Source organism: Lissotriton vulgaris, chromosome 4_1 (assembly GCF_964263255.1).
Source record: "Lissotriton vulgaris chromosome 4_1, aLisVul1.2, whole genome shotgun sequence".
In the NCBI taxonomy this organism is placed as follows: Eukaryota; Metazoa; Chordata; class Amphibia; order Caudata; family Salamandridae; genus Lissotriton; species Lissotriton vulgaris.
In genome coordinates this window covers 1802303196-1802323901 of record NC_141691.1, presented here as the reverse complement: position 1 = coordinate 1802323901, position 20706 = coordinate 1802303196, and the positions used below count along the sequence as shown (strand labels likewise).

The 20706-nt window shown below is 42.7% G+C and overlaps 1 protein-coding gene across 1 annotated transcript in view; it reads right to left on the bottom strand.

Annotated features, from left to right (window-relative positions):
* LOC147724580 (fibrocystin-L-like) overlaps positions 1-20706 on the bottom strand; it is a 1106658-nt gene that overhangs the window by 878391 nt on the left and 207561 nt on the right. The window contains exons 13-14 of the mRNA XM_086966124.1: positions 12619-12720; positions 4836-5104 (exon numbers count right to left, since the gene is read on the bottom strand). Coding sequence (XP_086822250.1) covers positions 4836-5104; positions 12619-12720 — 371 coding nt within the window. The remainder of the gene's footprint in view (positions 1-4835; positions 5105-12618; positions 12721-20706) is intronic.

The window sequence follows — 20706 nt, the reverse complement described above, 5'->3', positions numbered from 1 at the left end:
CGGAGTCATGCCAGAGTCCTGCCCGTCTGCCCCCGTCCACGCACGACCGGGCATAGGGCTTAGGGACTCTGGTACACGCATCTGCTATACCTCAGCGGATCTCCTAGTACTGAAATCTGACAGGTACACACTATCTCCCATTACATGTGCTACGTTGAAGGAAAATAACATCTTGCACATACCTAGCTGTAAGAACCCTAGTCCTCCACCCCCCCTAAAGCTAGCTACCCTTAATACCAGGTCACTGCAGAAACACCACCTGGAAATCTACACTCTTCTACAAGACGAGACTATTGATATCCTGACACTCACCGAAACTTGGTTGAGTGATGCCTCTTCCCCGGATATCATCGCCGCCCTTCATAGCGGGTATGATATGATCTGGCACAATCGACCAGAGGGGGCCCGAGGTGGGGGCGTAGCAACGATCTTCAAAAGGCAGCTTACGGTAACCAAAATCTTATCGGAGACCATAAATACCGTCGACCTATTAGGGGTAAAAATTACTATGAACAACTCATGTCTCACTATCCTAACAGTGTATTGTCCACCCCAAAGTACCTCAATGTTCAACGATCTCGTTTTTCCTATAATATCAGACTTATGCACACGTTACAAAAACATCCTGGTAACTGGTGACTTCAATGTCCACTGGGATAAAAGTGATCAAGATCCGTTAGTCCAGAAATTACAGACCATTATGACCGCTCTTGGACTAGCACAACTTGTGGAAGCTCCAACCCACATAAAAGGCCATACTCTAGACCTTATCTGGTCTTCCATGCCAAAGGCGGTCATTACAAGCATTACACCCTGTATCTGGTCGGATCACCACCTAATCCTGTACGACATACCGCTAAACAATTCCCAGACTAAACTCCCTTTAAAAACTAAAAAAGTGCGCCAATGGAAAAAAGTGAATTCCGATACCCTGGCCAAAATTCTGCCCAAATACAAACAGAATTCCATAATCTCCCCAGATGATACTGACCTTGATTTAAAGTATGATGCGATAACAACTACCCTCAGGCAATCAATCGATGAGTTAGCCCCCGAAAAGGTACAAAAAGTAAAGGGTGCAGAGAAAGGAGCCCCTTGGTTCACCCAAAGTCTACGTGAACAAAAAAGAAAGCTCCGCTATCTCGAAAGATGTTGGAGGAAATCCAAAAAGGATACCGATAGGGAATCATATAGAACATCGCTTCAAATATATAAAAAGCTCATTGTTTCAGCTAAGAAGGATTACTACGAGACACGCATAAACAACGCTACAAACATCCAGAGGGAAACCTTCCAAATCCTGAAAGAGCTAAGTAAGAAGGAGGAAAAGATAGACATATCGATCGACTGTGAAAGTAGCGACCATCTTGTCTGATATTAAGAAGGACAATCCAGTCTCACACACCGAACAACTGCCTCCTTTAAATCCCTCAATCCCTATCCTTACCAGATTCCCCGAAATCGACCCTACCACCCTGAGACAACTTATAGCATCCACCAAGTCAGGCTCCCCCGCCGACCCGTGCCCACCCGACATCCTCCGACTAGCAGTTCCGATCCTAGAGGATCAGATCTTAGACCTCTTAAACACCTCACTAGCTACTGGATCATTACCAACCTCATTTAAAGAGGCACGCATCAGACCCCTGATAAAAAAGCCTGGGGCAGATCCATCCAGCCTGAAGAACTACAGGCCTATCTCCCAGTTGCCATTTCTGTCAAAAGTTCTAGAACAGCACGTGCTAAAATCCCTGTCATCCCTCCTGGAATCTCACCATCTTCTCCAGGAGCGGCAAGCTGGCTTTCGTGCCCACCATAGCACAGAACTAGTAATGCTGTCTGTACTAGACGAGCTTAGATGCATGGCTAACAGTAAAAAGCCAAGCGCCCTGATATTATTAGATCTTTCAGCGGCGTTTGATACTGTCAGCCATGCACTGCTCCTGGGCAGATTGGCTGGGTTCGGGATAGGAGAGCAAGCCCTTAAATGGTTAACAGCCTTCTTGTCTGGGAGGACGCAGAGAATCCAGGTAGCAGATCAGGTCTCCGATGCGGGTGCCTTAGCTTGTGGAGTCCCGCAGGGCTCTGCGCTCTCTCCACTCCTATTTAATCGTTACTTACAGCCATTGATAGAGTCCCTGGCAAACATGAACTGTAAAGTTTTTAACTATGCCGATGATACTCAGCTGCTGCTGAGTATCGACAACACACCATCGGCTCAGTCCATGGCCAAGACATATTACGTTATACAGTAAACTGGATGTCGTCCAAATTATTGAAAATCAACCCAGATAAAACGGAGGTTCTCGTAGTTTCAACCTTGACCTCCCCCTGGAATGATTTGTTTTGGCCACAAGAACTTGGACCCACTCCAAAACCGTGCCCTAGTGTTAAGAGCCTCGGTATGAAAATTGATCAGGAACTCTCGATGGCTAACCAAGTGTCCGCTGTAGTTGGTTCTTGTACCAATCTAATCAGGCAACTGCATAAGCTCGTCCCCATACTCTCAAGGAATATGCTCCGAACCATTGTCTCAGCCACAATAGTGTCTAGAATCGACTACGGCAATGCGTTATACCTTGGCCTCCCAAAAAACGTATCCAACCGTCTTCAGGTCATTCTGAATGACGCAGCGCGCTTGATATTTGGAGTGCCAAGGCGGACTCATGCCTCCCCTTTGCTCTATAGGCTACATTGGTTGCCTATAGTACAAAGAGTCGAATTCAAGAGTATGTGCATCTGCCACAAAGCAATCCACGGACAGGCGCCAGCCTATATAAAAGAGAGGCTTGAAATATACGAACCTAAGCGCGCCCTGCGATCATCCGGCTCTTTTTTGCTATCTTGCCCACGCTTCAAGCTGGCAACAAAAGGAGGCAGATCTTTTTCAGTTCAGGCTCCGATCATCTGGAATAAGCTACCGGAGGCGCTTCGCAGAGAGTCTAACCTTCTCCACTTCAGGAAGTCCTTGAAGACTCTACTCTTCAAAGACGCATTTACTTCCTAGTAGACGGTTACTAGCCTCAGACTCTCTTATATACTCATCCTGTTTCTTGTTGCTGTACTTGGTTAGTAGCGCTTTGAGACCTGTCGGTGAGCTGGCGCGATACAAAACCCAGTTACAAATTACAAATATGAAAATGTACATAAAAAAGTTTTTGGAGGGGAGTATCTTTAGCAGGAGCCCTAGAGACAGTCAGGTCTGCTTGATTTGATTATACAGCTGAAATTCAGGGCAGGGGTTAAGCCTGAACAGTTTCAAAAGTCCCCTTAGGCAACTGGTAACATTAGTTTCACTTTTAAGTTGCTGATCTGTGATTTTTCATTTAGAGCGAAAATTCTTTCTTACATCGTAGTATTTTAACTAAATCAGATTGACTTGTATCTGCTAATACACATTAAGATATTCATTCTGATGACGGTTGGAGGTTTTTCAGGTCTAATCACGAGTTTCACTTTTGAACACCGCAGTATGATGCAGGCGGTTGAAAGTGAAACCGGCCAGTCATTTCAGCTGGATTCCAACAGGCTCATCGAGCCCGTCGGCCAGTCGGAGTCCTGCCCATAATCCCTATGGACGGTGTTTCCACCATAGGGATTACAATGTCAGTTTCCGTCAGGAAAGCCCGACATGGAAAGCCTGTTGGAATCTGACAGTAGGGGCCCCTAGCAAGGCCTCCTCCACCCTGGGGCAGAGGGGGGCAACATAATCCCTGCACCGTGTGGCAGGCTCCCAGAGGGGCCTACCTCACACGCAGGGATGAACAGATTTTCCGATTTTTCTATGGGAGCTTTTGCTACAGCTGGTTTATGGCCACAGCACAAGCTCCCATTGAGAAATGGGAGTATGTGACCGCACCATGGGGTCCATTAGGATGGCGGACGGATCGCCACCGCCATGCAGGCGGTGGCGATCCGTCCTCCATCCTTGGCCGTCCGCCACCTTTTTACCCCCCGCCATATTACAATGGCGGGGGGGACTGTGGCGGACGGCAAGACTGTCCGCCGCTTTTCCGCCATGGTCGCCTTGCGAACGCGGCAGAAAAGGCCTGATATAGTGGCGGTGTCTATCAGACACCGCCATCCATATTAGGATGGCCTGAGGGGTATGCCTTTCTGTGGCGGCAATGCTGCCACGAAAAGGTATATGGTTCCTGCTTTGGGGGCCCGTTGCAGGCCCCCAGGGTGAAGGGGGGGTGGGGGGTGCACATGGCGGTACCTATGGTACCCCCCCTGCATTTCACAACACAACATGGCAGGCACTGCGCGGTGCCTGTCATGTTGTGCTGTGAAAGGCACAACATGCATTTTTTACATTGTGGCGGCCGGTGGCTTAAGCACTGTCCACCGCAATGTAAAAAATGGGGGATGCACCCGCCACAGTGACGGGTGCATCCTAATTGGAGGCACGGTCCCTCCGCCCTTGTGGCGGACGGTACCTGCTCCAGACAGGATGGCGGACGGACTTTGTCCGTCCGCCATCCTAACAGACCTCTAGGTGTGGTCGCATGGTAATCCTGCAGCCGGGACCGATGACGGGAGGTCGGTCGGTCCTGATTCAGCAATGTTGTTGGGCAGACGGGAGTCCGCCCGATATTGTAATAGGGCCCTAAATACTTTGTGTATATAGCTCTGCATGTTAACTCCCAACAACTAGAATATTTAGACTTGGTTTCCAAAATCTTCGAGTTGTGATCGCTATAGGCACCCACCTTACCTAATTGGCCTGCCCCCCTCCTTTTGTCGTTATTTTCAGACTTGGCTTTGCACTTGTGCTTTTCATTTCACCACATTAATCTGCCAAATAAAAACATCTTCAGGAGAAATAGTGTTACCTTATCTTGAGGGTTTCCAGTCTGGCTAAAATACAGTGCATAGCGGTTGCCTCCTTTTATGACGAATGTATAATTGTCTGATTCAGGGGGCACAAAGAATCCACTGAGACGAGCAACAAATGCACTCTGGCCTGAGGTCCACTTGTAGGAAGCTGAATCGACCCATGATGCACCAGCATATCCGGTCGTGTTCTCGTTGTATGTGAGTGCATCTTCCAAGAGATAAGGGTTGGTATTATTCCACACTTGCAGCATTAATCCTCGTCCCCCTTGATAAAGAGAAATATAAAATCAAGATAATAAACAGCATTTGCCGCTATTTTAATATGATTACCAGCTTCAAACTGTGCAATACATCTGCTTGTCATTTGGATTTTGGATAAGTGGTATTTCATTACGTAACTGTAATCTCCTTGTTGAGCATAGAAAAGTTCAAAAGCACACCATACTTTCATTTCCTGAATGCAGCAGGTGCACTGAGTGGCACAAGGGCCCATATGCCATAAAGCCCCACTGAACTCCAATTATGTCTATATTTTACTATTCATTCAGTTGATGGGGAAATCATTACCTTGCTTGCACCCAGGCATATGGTACACTTACACTACCTTTGCTAGTACTGCAAAGCAGCCTAAGGCATTATACTATCATAGCCCTAAAAAGTATTTATTAATATATTTAAGCACTTTCATCACACTCTCAAATTATTATAGTGGCTTCCTTGTGTGAAATGCAATGTTTTTAGAAAAAATAGGAACCATTAAAGATCCACATGGGTCAATATAGATGTTGGACTTGGCCCTCTCTTGTGGGTCACTCCCAAACATTTTGCCTTTTACCTTCCACTTTTTGCTGAATTCGTTTTGATGGTCTTAGGACTCTGTGCACTTCACCACTGCTAACCAGTGCTACAGTGCTTGTGCTCACTCCCCTAAACATGATTTTATTGCTATACACCTAATTGGTATATTTAGTTTACTTATAAGTCTATTGTAGAATGTTATAGCATATACTCCGGGCCTATAAATTAAATACTACCAGACGGCCTGCTTTAACTGAAATCTCTTCACTGGGGAGAATGTTTGATTAGGTATGCATTCCGGCCATCATTTTCTGGCTGATGATACCCCAAAATCAGTCACAGGATGCTTGTTTCTGTTCTATGGAGGATCTGGATTGGCATTTCTGGAGAACCATTCTTCTGTATTCTATCCCAAGTTTGATGAGCAGCCACAATTGTATGCAGTGAGGTATTTGAAGAAGTTTGAGTATAGAATGAGTGAGTTTGGAAATGATGGTGAAGATCAATTGTTTTTATCCTATGTTAAACCTTTTGGAACTGTAACTTCCCTTACTATTGCCAGATGGGTGAGAGTGCTAATACATGAATCTGGAATAAATTCATAAAGATTTGGAGAACATTCTGTACAAGAGGCAATGGCAAACGGTTTATTTCTCAGGTGGTCATTTGGAAGAGATTTTGAAGGCAGTGGACTGGTCGAATGCTGTTTGTTCCCCTAGAATGTATCTATATATTTCAGGAACATCGAAATTGGTTCTAAGGAGCCCTACCACATGTTTTACAAAACATTTGACTTGGTCCTCTCAGTAATGATGGGGCTATATGGCCATTCTTAGTGGCTTACACAGCATTCCCAATTTTAGGACCACTCAGTGAACTTTGCTCCGCTTGCAGAGTTTGCAGAGTTTTTCTCACTCTGCGTTATGCATATTTGGCGACCGCGAGCAAGGAAGATCAACCTCCCAGTGAGATTTTTCCTCGTTCGTGATCATCAACATTAAGTAAGCCAGCGCGAGCGTGGAAAATCAAAATCCTGGTGAGATTTCTCAATGCGGGGTGGGGGGGCAGGTTTCTCATTGCGAGTGGTCACATATGCTCGCTGCAACTTGCGTTGAGAAACTTACAGTTTGCGTTAAGAAATCTACTCGAGCGGTAGAAAAGGAAAGCAGGGACCAATTGCACTGTGCATGGTGCCATTCTCAATGATTGCACAGTGCGGACCAGCTTCCAGCACTGTGCAATCACCACAAACTGCATTTTTCTATCGTACTCTGCCACTTGCAGAGCTCTGCGTAGTGCAACTCCCTGAACTCCGCCCAGGGTTAGAATTAGGCACTCTCTACAATTTTCTAGTTATATTAGCCAGACACTTAACACAGTCTGTTGTGAGCACAATAATAATTGCCCCAGCGAGGGCTGTTCAAGCTCTCCAGGCACAGTTAGCTGTGCCTGCGATTAGCCCAAAATTATTAATGCTGTTATGGGCAAGATTACGACCAGACAGGTGGAAATTCTGTTCTGCATTGCACATATAAGAAATCATCTTGAAGCAGTGTTTGCCCATATAGGACACTATGATGAATGCAGAATTCTCACTATGTGCTTGCAGCTTGGGATGGTTCCCCCAGTTGACAACTGCGCCACTTAGATTACAGTCTTTGCTGCAATCTATACCACAAATGAGGTGCTAAAACAGATTCAAAACTAATACAGGGTGCCCACTAACCTGGATTTGGGGATTAAGGGCCAGACGTATCAAGAATTGCTTTTGCGATTCTTAAATAGCGAATTTTACTGATTCTCAATTTAAGAATCACAAAATGCAATGTATGTAGGATTTGAAAAACAATTATGAATCCTACATATTCATTAATTGTGATTCGCTATTAAGGAATACCTTCCCATTCATTGCTATGGGCCTAGAGGCCCACAGGAATGGATAAGATTGCATGCGCAATTTGCAAGTACCCAATAGGTACTCGCAAATTGCGCATGCAATTTCAAGGGTGCCAAAATGGCACCCTGTTGCACCTCTGAAATATGCATGTGTGCACATGTGGCATACACATACATGCCCTAAGGGCATGTATGTACTTCACATGGCACCTAGAAAAATGCAAAAATTTGCATTTTTGACATTTGCTAATTACCACTAACTTGCAGTTGGTACTTATTTGTGATTCCTTACAGCTAGGTCACAATTTTTCATTGCTTCCTGCATTGCATTAAGGAATCGCAAATTACGATTCCCTAAATGCATTCGCAAAAAAGGGAATCGCAAATTTTGCGATTCCTTATTTTGTAAAGCCTTTAGGGATGATACATGCCACACACATGCCAAAAGGCGTTTTCCCGTTCACAAAGGGAAAACCCTTGATACATCTGTCCCAAAATTTGCATCAGTATCCTCAATCATATTAAACAATATTAAAGGGGGACCAGCAGCACTGGTGATACGCCAATGCCTTGTGCATGTTGACCAGGAGCAACAAATTTCCAAAGGTAAATGCGGACACCTATATGTCTATACTTCGAGAGAACGTACAGCTTGTATCTTCTGTAGCTATTTAAAACTTTCAATGCGGCTAACGCTATCCTCCGGTCTTTGCAGTTTAATATTGGTGGAAATGTGGATGCCTCCGAGCAGATATAAAAAGGAATATGGCAGGTTTATATTGAATTTTGTGGTCTAATTCTGGTTCTGGAATTTTGAGTGTTGCTAACAGTTTATTGAAAGGCTGTTTGGAGGTGCAATAAAAAGACTTGGACATAGTACAAGCCTCTGTTTCTTTAACGAAATCCACATTTTCCTACTATTAAAACTTGGAGATCCTACATTCTGCCAAAACATCTCTATTTCTGATGGTAAACTCTGGTTTCCCATCGTAACCCCAAAAATGCCGCCCTGGTAATGGTAATTCGAGAGGTGATGGATTATACAGGAAGAAGGTATTAAAATGCAGGGCACTCATAATCAGAACCTACATTTATTAGGCTGTACAATGATGGGTCGTAGGGTCATAATGTAGCTACAATCACAGGAATGGATGTGTGACAATTCACACAAACAGTGGGAAACGTTTTGAAACTGGAGAAAGCAGGAACAAAGAAACAAGAGGGTGGCTATGTGACACGGAGGAAGAATTACTAAATTGACTGACTAGTAGGACGTGGGCATTGTTAAAGAAGTTGAACATCTAAAAATGGAAAACAAAGTGCTCACTGTGTTGGATTGGAAAGAAACAGATGACTTTGCGCTTCTGAAGAATGAAAAAGGAACAGGGTATTGCCTATTAATATAGGAGTTGTAGTTATCGCATCGCTGTCATCATAGATGGTGGATGAATAGAGAAGCTGCAGAATGGAGTATGGTAATGTCAGCCATTACCATGTAAGGGATGAGGAAATTCAGTGGGAATGTATGGTAGAAGGTTAATTTGAAAAAGTGAGATTATCTAAGTCTGACAGCAGAGTTGAATGCTAAATGTGGGATATGGGACAAAAACGTAGTAGATGTATGGCCCTGCATGGTAGGCTGGCACGTGTGGTGGTAAGGGTATGCCACTGTTTACTATGTGAAACAAAATAATGTTTATATGGCTGTGTAATACTGGACAATGGTGCTTTGATGAGAAGAGATGGGAAACACCATTTACAACAAAGTCTAAACCAGGCACTACCTTTAAAATTTGGTCTGTACAACGACCCGTCTTTACCACTGCATTCCTTTACCACGTAGGTCTTTACAACCACAATCACTTTGCCTTAGGGGAAAGTGCTGGACTTTGGAGAGGTATAAATTACTATTCCAACACCAGTCTGCACAACTGTAGGGAAAACATTAGACTTCTAAGTGCCGTTTCCCCTAAGGCAAGTAAGTAAAGACTTGCATGGTAAAGGAATGTAGTGGTAAAGATGGGTTGTTGTACATACCATGTTGTAAAGGTACTGCTTGGTTTAGATCTTGTGGTAAATGATGTTTCCTGGCAGGAATGGAGAAGGGAGGGATGAGTTGTAAGTTTACTGTGTAGAACTATATAATGCTGATGTGACTAGGATGAGATAAGAACTGACAGAGTGATTCTAAGTGCTATGAAATGTGTGACTTGTAAGTAGCATTATTCTTTGTGTTTCTATTTTCATAGTGTGAATAGCTAGACTTAGAAAATTGGGCAAATGCACAAGTGAAGAATAGACGGTGTGTATGTGCTTGTGTGTGTGTGTGCATGAGGGAGTTTAAGTGATTTGCCCAGAATCACATCATCTTTGGTTAAGTGCAGTGGCCAGGAATAGAACACAGGTCCCAAGACTCCAAAGTCAACAGCTAAACCTATGGCAGAGAAGACAGAAAATAGAGCATCATTCTTCAGCGTAAAAAAAAAAAACCCTGGGTGAAACCTGGGTGAATCACCCTTAAAATAATATGTCAGCACTAGGCTTTTTTCTCAATGTTTCATTCATATATTAATATGGATGTCCACCTTACCAATTTGATCAAAAATATTTGTGTAAACTTTCAAATCCCCTTACAGTCCACTTTACAGTCATATTCTTTATGTTTCTATGCCTAGGATCAGTCATTCTTGGTGGTTTACATCTTAACTTGGATTTGACTTAATCAGTTCAAATGTAATCACGTAGGTATAGAAAAAAAACAACCAACAAGCCTTTCTCAAAGCAACTCTCTAGTCGTAAGGTTAACATCCAGCGATATAATTCTGCCAAAGCTTAAATTATCAAAGCAATAAGAGGCATTATAATGATTGGGAGTTCTACAGCATGTCACGTAAACATATGGCTTTAGCTTCTCTCGTTAATATGTCCTACAATGCAGTAGTGTTTCACAACCAGGGTTTTAAAGTATTTTTATATTTGTTTATATGTTTTCCATGTGTCATATGTGCATACTTCTTTGCAAATGTTTGCAAAGGAATGGCACACCACAGAAGCTACCTTATATTGCTCTGTCATTGTGCTTGCTATCTTTATTTTAAGAGACCACAGACTAATTGGAGTCACTCATGCGATCTATTTTTGATCGTACTGCCACTGAAAACATTATTAGTAGGGCTGACACATGAATGTGGACTTGTTTGTGGGAGAGAGCACCAACTGATCAACAACATTAAATTTAGATGGAGATACATATCACCTTTTTTCAGCGTCATTATTTTTTGTGATATAATTCAATAAGTCTAATTTTATAATTCAATGTGGATTGAATAATTAGATTTAATTATTTTACATACAGATGCAGTAGCATGCAATGATGGTGCTCATACCATTCCCTAAGGGTGCCAATAGACCCCCAGGAGGAGGAGCTTTGGATGTTACCCGTTGAACCCGCCCCTGATGATCTCTAACAAAGTTAAGCAGGCATAGAGATTGATGGAGAGCTGGGAATCTTGTTTTTTTTCTGGACCACTGTTATGCACTGTAATGACATCTTTGTAATTTGAAAAGCTACTACTAATGTCATTAACTACTGCATATGCACCTGTTTACATTGATTTGATGTGAAAATATTGTTTTACTTTTACTTGTTTTCAACCATTATCCCCCCATTAGAATTCAGAAAAAAATATTTTCTTTACATCTATTACAAAGATTTTCATATTAATGCTATATATAATTGATGAGACCTCCCTGCAACTTCCCAGCAGCAACTGGACCTACCAGGACATGCAACTTGACTTGCCTGTTCCCTTCTGGCCTCTGGTAGATTGACTTCCTGATCCCCAAGAGGTACCTTACAGGGTTCTGGACGTTTGGTTGGCACCAGAGTGTACTCCTGCACAAGAAATGTGAAAATCCTGCCGTTTAGGCATATGCAGACTGTAAACTGGCCCATTTGTGCCAAGACTATGCCACTTGCCAAGACCATGAACACAAAGTACTGAAGTGAGACCTGCTCTTTCTACTGAAAATGACAACAAGTGACCACCGGCAACGTGAGACCTGCACTTCGTGCTACAACAGGCGAAGCCTGTGATGACTGCAAACGCTACAGCAAAAACTGTCTGTGACACCTGACTGACTATCTGCGATACAGTGTTGTCAGTCCGTGATGGTCTGCCTCCTTCTCACAGCCTCCTACAATGCACAGAGAACTCTTTGCACTGGTTTTTTAAGGTAATGTATTTATTAATTGAAAGTAGCTTTTTAGTGGGACTAACCTGGTCTGTGTATTTGACCCACACTCCATCACTGTCTGCCTAAACTTCTGACTTTCCCCCGTCTCAAATGATCAGATGACCACAAGTTGCACTTTGTGATTTTAACTAATATTTTCACATAAATCTTTCAAATGGAATATTTCAAGTTCTACAGATTGGATTCTTGTCATTATGCTATCACTTTATTTAGTAAAATGTACTCTATTTCGCTAAATTGGTTTGGGATTTTTCCTGCTGTGTTTTCACTTTATCACTGCACACATACTTTACACATTGCCTCTAGATTTAAAAAAAAGCGTGTTTGTTTTGTTGAAAGCTACCAGAAGATTAAGCACAGGTTACTTTAGTGACTTTTTGTGGTTCCCCCTGACAAGCATTGTGGTTCTACCCTGAGTGAGGCTTCCTCCCTCCTCAACCAATAACCAATGACTTACAGTTGCTTTCTATGCATCAATTTTGATAGATTAACCTTTATCTATTGCTGACTCCACTGCTTGCAAGAGCTAATGTTGTACTTCAAATTCCCATTGTAGCAAAATGTGAAAAGACCAACATCTGAACACAGAGCACCAGATCACGGGAAAATGGGAGGCAGCTGTAAAGAAGTAAAGTCAAGCAATATGCCTTGTTTTTTATGTATGAAAAGTTCATTTTAAGTGTGTTCACATTGCAGGGATCTTTCTTTAATGTTCCAGTTTTAGTTGGAAAGACAATTTAGCATGCATCTCTGTAAGAGACACTCCGCACGGATACAGAAAAAGATGTATTTATTTGGAAAAAACACATGAGTATCTACGAAGCTTACCTGGAAACACACTTGTGAAATTTAGCTGGTCTGTTGTTGGTTTTGGGGGAGCCACACATGTTATTACTCCATTAGTGTGATCTTGAACATCACAACTCTGTCCTGCAAAGAAGGACATACTCAAAATATTACTGTCTTACTGTGCAGAATGTGTTCACAGTTGAGCACTATACCATGCATTCTTTAGAATAAGATTTTGTACAATTATGAGTGGTGTTTAACATACATCAACATCACTGGTTGTCACCAGAAACATAATCCTTTTCTGTAACACAAACAGAACATGTTCCCTGTTCCTTTGCATTATGACGAATGGCTCAGCATCACATGAAGTGAACAGGAGCGGAGGTATGGTGTTTTGAGTTCTGTGATTGAAACACATTCATTCCCTCTATTGTGGTTTTGTCAGGGACAGAGTTTTCTCATTTTGTTTGGGCTTTTCAACTTTTCAAAATGCATTTACCATTTCTTTAGAATCTGTACTTCCAGAGATAACTAGTTCGCATGAGCATAGTATGTTTCCATGTTTTTTCCTCTTTCAATCTTTATTATATTGACTTTTGCTGTTCACTGAGCCCTGATAAACAGGGAACAACATATTTTTCAAAAGAATTGGAAGTTAATGTCATAATGCTTACATGCAAGTTTTACTGCATGTAGGCAGAGTAAGAGCTTTTTGCAGGAAGTAAATTCAGCACATGTGCTGATCACATACTTGACAGGAAGCTTAATAGGCACTTCTGACAACACAATCCTGTTTAGTTAAAATGTAGAATTCACAAAGTGTGCATGGGGAATCCTTGGAATACAAGACAAGTTGCATACAATGCTTGAGAACTCTTGAAGGGTAACACCCATGAGAAGCAAACTATGTGCTGTTGAATTAGGTTAAATGATTGAATGAAGAAAGTCACCCCTCAGGAGGCTTTGCAGCCCACAAGGGCTATTGCCTGACAGTTAAAAGTGGGAAAAATGTAAATGCGATGTTTGAATGTTCCTACAATGACCAGTCTCCAAAAGCTATTTTCACAATGAGTACTGCAGCTTGTTCTAATAAAATGCATGTAAAATCTATATAAATGAAGTTTGATTTTTGATAAATATAAAGGAAAAGCAACTTTTTAAAAGTTGAGCTTTTCCTGCCTGAAGCTCTTGCAGACTAAGTAGTATTGGCCTATCTGTAGCTGCCAGTTAGTGCTACGTCAAATGTGGTATAAAAACTGTTCTCACAGCAGAGAAAATGGCTTGGGTCTTGGGGAAGAATGTGACTCATTTTAACCCAAGCACTGCAGATTAGGAGTGACAGGAACTTCATTAACTTAAAAGGGCACTGTCAGAAAGATGTACTCTTATAGTTTAGTGATAAGGAAAACATGGAGAAGAGGATTGTTTTGAAAGTAAAACATACTTGAGCCTCCCTAATAGTAGTTTATTGGGAGGGGACTGCTCATTACCTTAATCACACTCCAATGTGTGCCACTGGTGGTCATTTATAAAGCATTGGCAGGAACCACCATCATGGCGGTCAAATCATGTTGCCCTTTTGTGCGAATGCTCCATCAACATGATGCAACCTTACAGCAAAGTTTTTTAATACAAAAGGTAATGCCCCTCTCACCATGGGAGTCATCTCCCATGGCTGGGTGGGCATTATTTCTTTGTTACTGGCTATCACCACCAGGCTTTTCCTGGCAGTGACAGACAGCAAAAAAACTGCTTTTGTCTACTATCCCAAATGGGTGGGAAGACATTTATCCAATTCTCTGATGGCCCTTTCTTCATGGGGTGGTCATAAAAGTTTGGCCATGGTGGAGACAGGGTATTCCCCCCATGGCCAAACCATGGTCTGCTGCTGGGCGGACCATAATGTTGGTGGTAAGCATTACCCATCACCGTTACAACTGAGTATGCATACCTCCAACATACAAGTCAGGCCCTAAGTCCAAAGGTAGCTATCTTGACCAGACAATGGCACAAACACTATCTGCCTCACAAGAAGTCTTTGGCAACCGTGAATGTTGAATTTTTTCAGAGGTTGATCACAGATTTAAATGATAGAAAGTATGTGTTTGAACTGACAGGATTCTAGGACTTATTACTTGGAGTTGCATGCTTCCTAACTAATAAGCCATTTTCTCACAATACAGTTTGACAAATTCACGCTAATTTTAAATAATACCATTTAAAAAATGCAAAAGCATGAAGAAAGTTCTTTTTCTGATATCGATCTCTTATTGACTTTAAACACACACCTTTGTGTGTTTTAGCTGTTCTTTCAGCCAAATTATAATTTTCCTAGTATGCTTTTGGGGAGCCTGTCCCACAATACCCTTTCATTATTTTACCTAGTATTTCAGTTCGAGTGCATGGGATTGATATTATTTGAGCTTGCATATCATTATTGATTTAAATTCTCCCCTTTATTCTAACTTGTTTTCTAGTTTTATTTCATCAGTAAGTGGTCCGGTAATCTGGAAGTTCTGTGCCCCACTTTCTTTATATTATCCTTCCCTCTTTTGTTTTTATTGTGTGGCTTGACAGCTGGTAGAGAACACACTGGGATCGGATGGCTTTGTCCACCATTCCAAGGTCTGCCTCCTAAAGATGCAATATGCCAGTGGATGCTTAACTTGCCACATGTCTGTGCCTCTGGTATTATGAATATATGCTTCCCTTGAGGACAGACACTAGGACGGCCACCTCCCAGAAAAGGCTATCTACCTCACATATAAAAAATGTATACACCACACCCCTAACCCCCTGCACTTAGGAGAAAGTGGGAGACAGACGGTCTTGAGATTGACGACGAAGAGTGGAGAGAAGCGCTCTCCTCTCCCAAAGAAGTAGCAATATCAGCAAAATTGAGACTGATACAATTGAAAATATTACACTGAGTCTATATCTCTGGCACCCGATTGGTATTGATGGGCAGGAGTGAGGACGGGCTCTGTAGGAGACAGTGTGGGGAGGTGGGGACGTTCCTTCACATATTGTGGAAGAGCCCTCTAATACAAGCCTACTGGAAGCGGGTGTACAACTGTATGTGTACTGTCTGGGGCGTTGAATTGCGGCTCGAAGTTAAGAGGTGCTTTATGAACATCTGGGAACCCACAGATCTGTCCGCGAAAGACATACTGTGGGTGACGTTGGGACTTGCAATTGCAAAACGTAATATAGCACGCCTATGGGGAGCGGAAACATCTCCAATGCTCAGTGCATGGAAGAAGGACGTGGACTGGTGCATGCTACAAGAAAAGACAGTCTATGTGGCCCGGGGTTGCCCCCGGAAGTGGGTGGCAGTTTGGTCAAAATGGAATGAGTACAGTGGCAATCTGTGTGAACCTCCCCTGGTCCCTTCCCTTGACGACCCATTAACGCCTTAATTGATTCATGTATTGCTAACATCTTGTATGCTATGACACCAGCTGTGACATATTTGTATAAGAATCTGTAAATGCAACACTGTAACAACTGCAATCCCTGTGTGTACTGACCACCAAGTTTATTTTTGCAAATAAAAAGATTTATATGCTTATGTCAATCCCATCTGTGCTCTGCACAAAGGTTATAGATGATCTACCCTGAATTTACCGGGTATATGAGGAGAACATATCAGCAACCTTGTGCTGCACAGATTGACTGTTAGCGGATGCTCGTCACAGAAAACAGCCCCTTGTACAGTGGGGCTGCGTCCTGATTGCAAATGGCAGAGAGCGCAAGGGCCTCGATATACTGGAGACCCTGAAGGCGCTGAAAACTGTGGAGGAGCGTATCTGATCTCTCCCGCTGCTGCCTGCAAGATTTTTGGCTGTGAGGTGAGGAACGGCTGGGTGCGCAGGCCACGAGCTGCGCTGGGAGACACCTTCTGCTGCGATCATCGGGCGGAGCACCGGCTGGGGCGTGGGTGGGACTGAGAGGGACGACGCAGGTCACCTGCTGCGTTGCTCCGGGAGGCTGGAGGCTGAAGCTGGCGCTGAGACGAGGGTGATATAAGTGTAAACGCTAGGTATTAAACACGGCACAGCGCAGCAGCGATTGCTCGGAGACCGCGCTGCTCCTCTGGCGGCTGTTGCGCGGTGATACAGTGATACTGCGGCGAGGTCTTGCGGCCTGCTTCCGCCCACCCTGGCCTGCTGTGGCGGTGTGCGGGCCTGACCGCGGCCTAGACTGAATGCTGGTTCTTTTGCTTTTTCCCCCTTGCGGTCCGTGGTAGAGTGCTGGCTTGGATCCGCTGAGGGACGGGAGAGACAATGGCCTGGGGGTTGGGACCGCTGCCTTAGACCTTGTGGCTACTGAGGCCAAAGACAGCAGCGCTACCGCGCCCGCATTGACATAAGGCGAGTTGCCTAGATCTCTTTCCCACAGAACACACACTAGCTCCCTCTTGACTCTGCGGGGTGAAAGCTGGAACAGCAGCCACAGTGATTGAAAAAGCCTCCCTTAGGGGCCACGCAGGGCATGTGGTGAAGCAATGCTAAACTTAAATGCGTGCAATCACCGAGCACCCCGTTTTCTGCCAAAGGAGGAAACTCAGGAACATTAGCTTTGAATGGACTGTGGCTCAGGATTTCTGGCATATTGAAAGTTCTAGGCCTGAGACTAGTGCGAAGACGACAATTGCCACAATTGGTATCTCACAACCAAACACACCCAGCGATTTATGTGCTGAGTGGGGCAAGGGGACCCTCCCATTCTGCATAGAATGTCTGTAGGGGACAGCAATTTCCTGATCGCATGGAAGGCGGGGCCGCGAAGGCACTCAAGGAGGTGAACTGCGGGGGTCACTGCACAGCGGTATAAAGCAAAAAGCCTAAGTCCCTATAAATTAACGCTGAGACAATGCAACTGGATGGACCAAAAGACTAGATCCCGTCGTGGGGCGCACAGAGGGAAAACAATCCAAGCTACCATTTTCGGCTAGAACAAATGCGACGGAGGAGCAGGAAGACTTTCCAACCCAAAAAGACTTGGGCATGCAAACAGAGGCCACCTCCCACGATACAGACATCAAGGAACTGCTGCTCACAATGAGGCAAAGCCTCACGTCCATTGAAACTAAGATGGATATGATGAATATGAGGATAGACGTCATCACTCAAAAGCTAGACAAACCTGACAGCCGTATTGTTGAAGTGGAACAGCGAGTCTCCGCCGTGGAAGACGCTTCAGTGAATAGCAGTAAAAAGATCCTAGTGATGGAGAAACTGTTGAAGGTCATAGCCACCAAAAATGAAGATCTTGAGGCGAGATCTAGAAGAAATAATCTACACATCGTATGGAGGACTATGTGAAGAAGCTGTTCCTGACCCTCTTTGGCACTGATGCATTCTCTCGAGTCATAATAATGGAGAGGGCACACAGATCACTGGCGCCGAGACCACCGCCAGGGGCACCTCTTCGCCCTATCCTGGCACAGATCTTAAATTATAAGGACAGGGACATGGCCCTTAAGACCCACCTGAGAAAAAACAGACTTAGGCTATGATGGCCAACAAAATATCGATCGTCCCGGAAAAAGTTAATCTCCAACAAAGAAGCTCCAACTGGTGGGGTTTCCATACTCCATGATGTACCCCGCCAGACTGCGAGTCCAACATTGTGGCAAAGTTCATATATTCAGCAACCCACAGCAAGCTCAAGATTTTGTAAAGGCCAACAGGCGACACTCCCCTACACCCCGAGACAAGAGGCGGGGATCAGGGCAGTCATCGCCAGACCCAACTGAAGGCCGGTAAGGCAGTGACTACTGAGGTAATGCAAGAGAACTGTCAATCCACAGTTATAGACTCTTATACCCTATCAATTGATGGTGCCTATATCTGCACCCTGATAAAGGTTCAATACTGCACTCTAATAACTAATTCCCGGGCACCCTCGCTAGAGCGAGGTGCGCTTATGACCCCACTGGCACACATCCCAAGCGTGAAACCCCCCGCCAACTGGTTGTTTATTTCTGTATGACTCTTATTGAACCACTGTTAGAGTTATAAATTTTTTGTTTCCAGATGCTGATTTGCGTTAGACATGTTGGCGGTGGGAGGGTGGGAATTCACGTGCCTTTGTGAATCAGATACAGGTGTGGGGGGGAGGGAATAGTTGGGAAATGTTTCCTGAGACAGTAATGCAATGCATTATAATGAACATACACTGTGGCACATATGCAATACACAAACATGATTGCACATACCATATTAACGACAGGCCCTTATCCAGCCTATCTACATCACAGACTAGATTATGGGCACTAAAGACCTTGATACAAGACCAACTATTCAATGCCTGACATGGAATGTACAGGGACAGGGGGACCCACGAAAGAGAAGGTCTGTCCTGGGATATTTGGACCGGCACAGGGTCCATTTTGCCATGCTAAAGGAAACACAACTTAAACCACATGTATCTGCTATGTTTGGGGGGAGATGGCCAGTGCACAGGTTTTTCTCCTCCTACTCCACCTATGCTCGTGGTACGGCCATACTGATCAAGAAAGGGGTGGATTACCGCCCTAGAGGGCAACGCCATGACATAGAGGGCAGATACAGCATGATGTGGGGGCGGGCGCAGAAAATACGGTTACTTTGATGTGTTGCTATGCACCCAACATTGATGAACGTGAATTCATAGATAGCTTATGGGCTTGCATTTTTTAAATAGGTTCCAGCTTTATAATATGGGGAGGATATTTTAACCTGATAATTTACCCTACACTAGACAGGCATCCCATACATCTGCATTCACATCTTCAATCATCCAAGTTACTTTCAGAATAATGGCAGAGCACCAACTTATTGACGCTTGGAGATTTCACAACCCGGGGAAGCAAGAGGGTACGTTTGTGTCTAGTGTCGATGCTAGCTGGTCGAGACTTGGTTTTTAGCTCCTGTCATCTGGATTCAAAATGGTGCAGAGTCTAAATATCGATTCCTAAATATCGACCGTCAAAAATATTGAGTTGGAAATATCAAAGGTCCAGAATATCGAGGTCATGAATATAGGTGGACAGAATATCGACCCCACGGTAAGTAATATCTATTTTTTTTTATATCGATGTAGATAATATCGAAATTAGTAATATCGATATCAAATATATCGATGCAACTAATCTCGATGTTACTAATCTCGATATTTGTATTATTGTTATGTATTTTATTATGTATTTATTATGTATGTGTTATATGTTTTAAGTATTTTACTTGTTTTAAATTATATGTGTACTATTTTTATATATTAATAATGTTATTTTTAAGTCAATTTTATGTTTTAGTACCGGAGCGGGTTGTGAGTTTATAGGGGAATTGGGTGGGAAGTAATTTAATTGTAATTAAGTAATGATTTATTTTCATTTATTGGTATTGATAATTATTTGATTTTTAATTAATTATTAATTGGCAATTAATTATTTAATTGATAAATATTTTTTTATTGGTAAATATTGTTTTTAATTGGTAAATACATTTTTATTGGTAATTACGTTTTTTAATTGGTAATTAATTTTTTTTATTTGACAATTAATATTTTTCATTGGTAATTAATTTTTATTAATTGGAGATTGTTTTTATTTAATTGGTAATAAATGTTTCATAAAAAGTATTTTTTGATATGGAAAATAATTGTATTGTTTGATATTTTTTAATTGTTAATTAATTTTTAATAATTAAATGTTTTTGTAATTAAATTTGTTTTATTGTTGAATATTTATTATTTGGTGACTAATATTTATTAATTATTATTTATTGTTAATTTATTGTTAATTACTTATTCAATTCTAATTATGTTTTAATAATTATTAATGGTTATTTGAAAATGTAATTATTAATTATTCTAATTACAAAAAATATTTATAAGTATGTTATATTTAACTTCTACGCTATCCAATGGTTTCATTACTGTTGCACTCTCTCGAGTTGGAATAGAAATTTTTACCCCTACACTATCCAACTCTTTCCCTACAGTTGCACTCTCTGGAGTTGGAATAGTAATTTTTACCCCCACGCTATCCAATGTTTTCTCTACTGTTGCACTCTCTTGAGTGGGAATAGTCATTTTTACCCTTTATCTATCCAATGATTTCCCTACTGTTTCACTCTA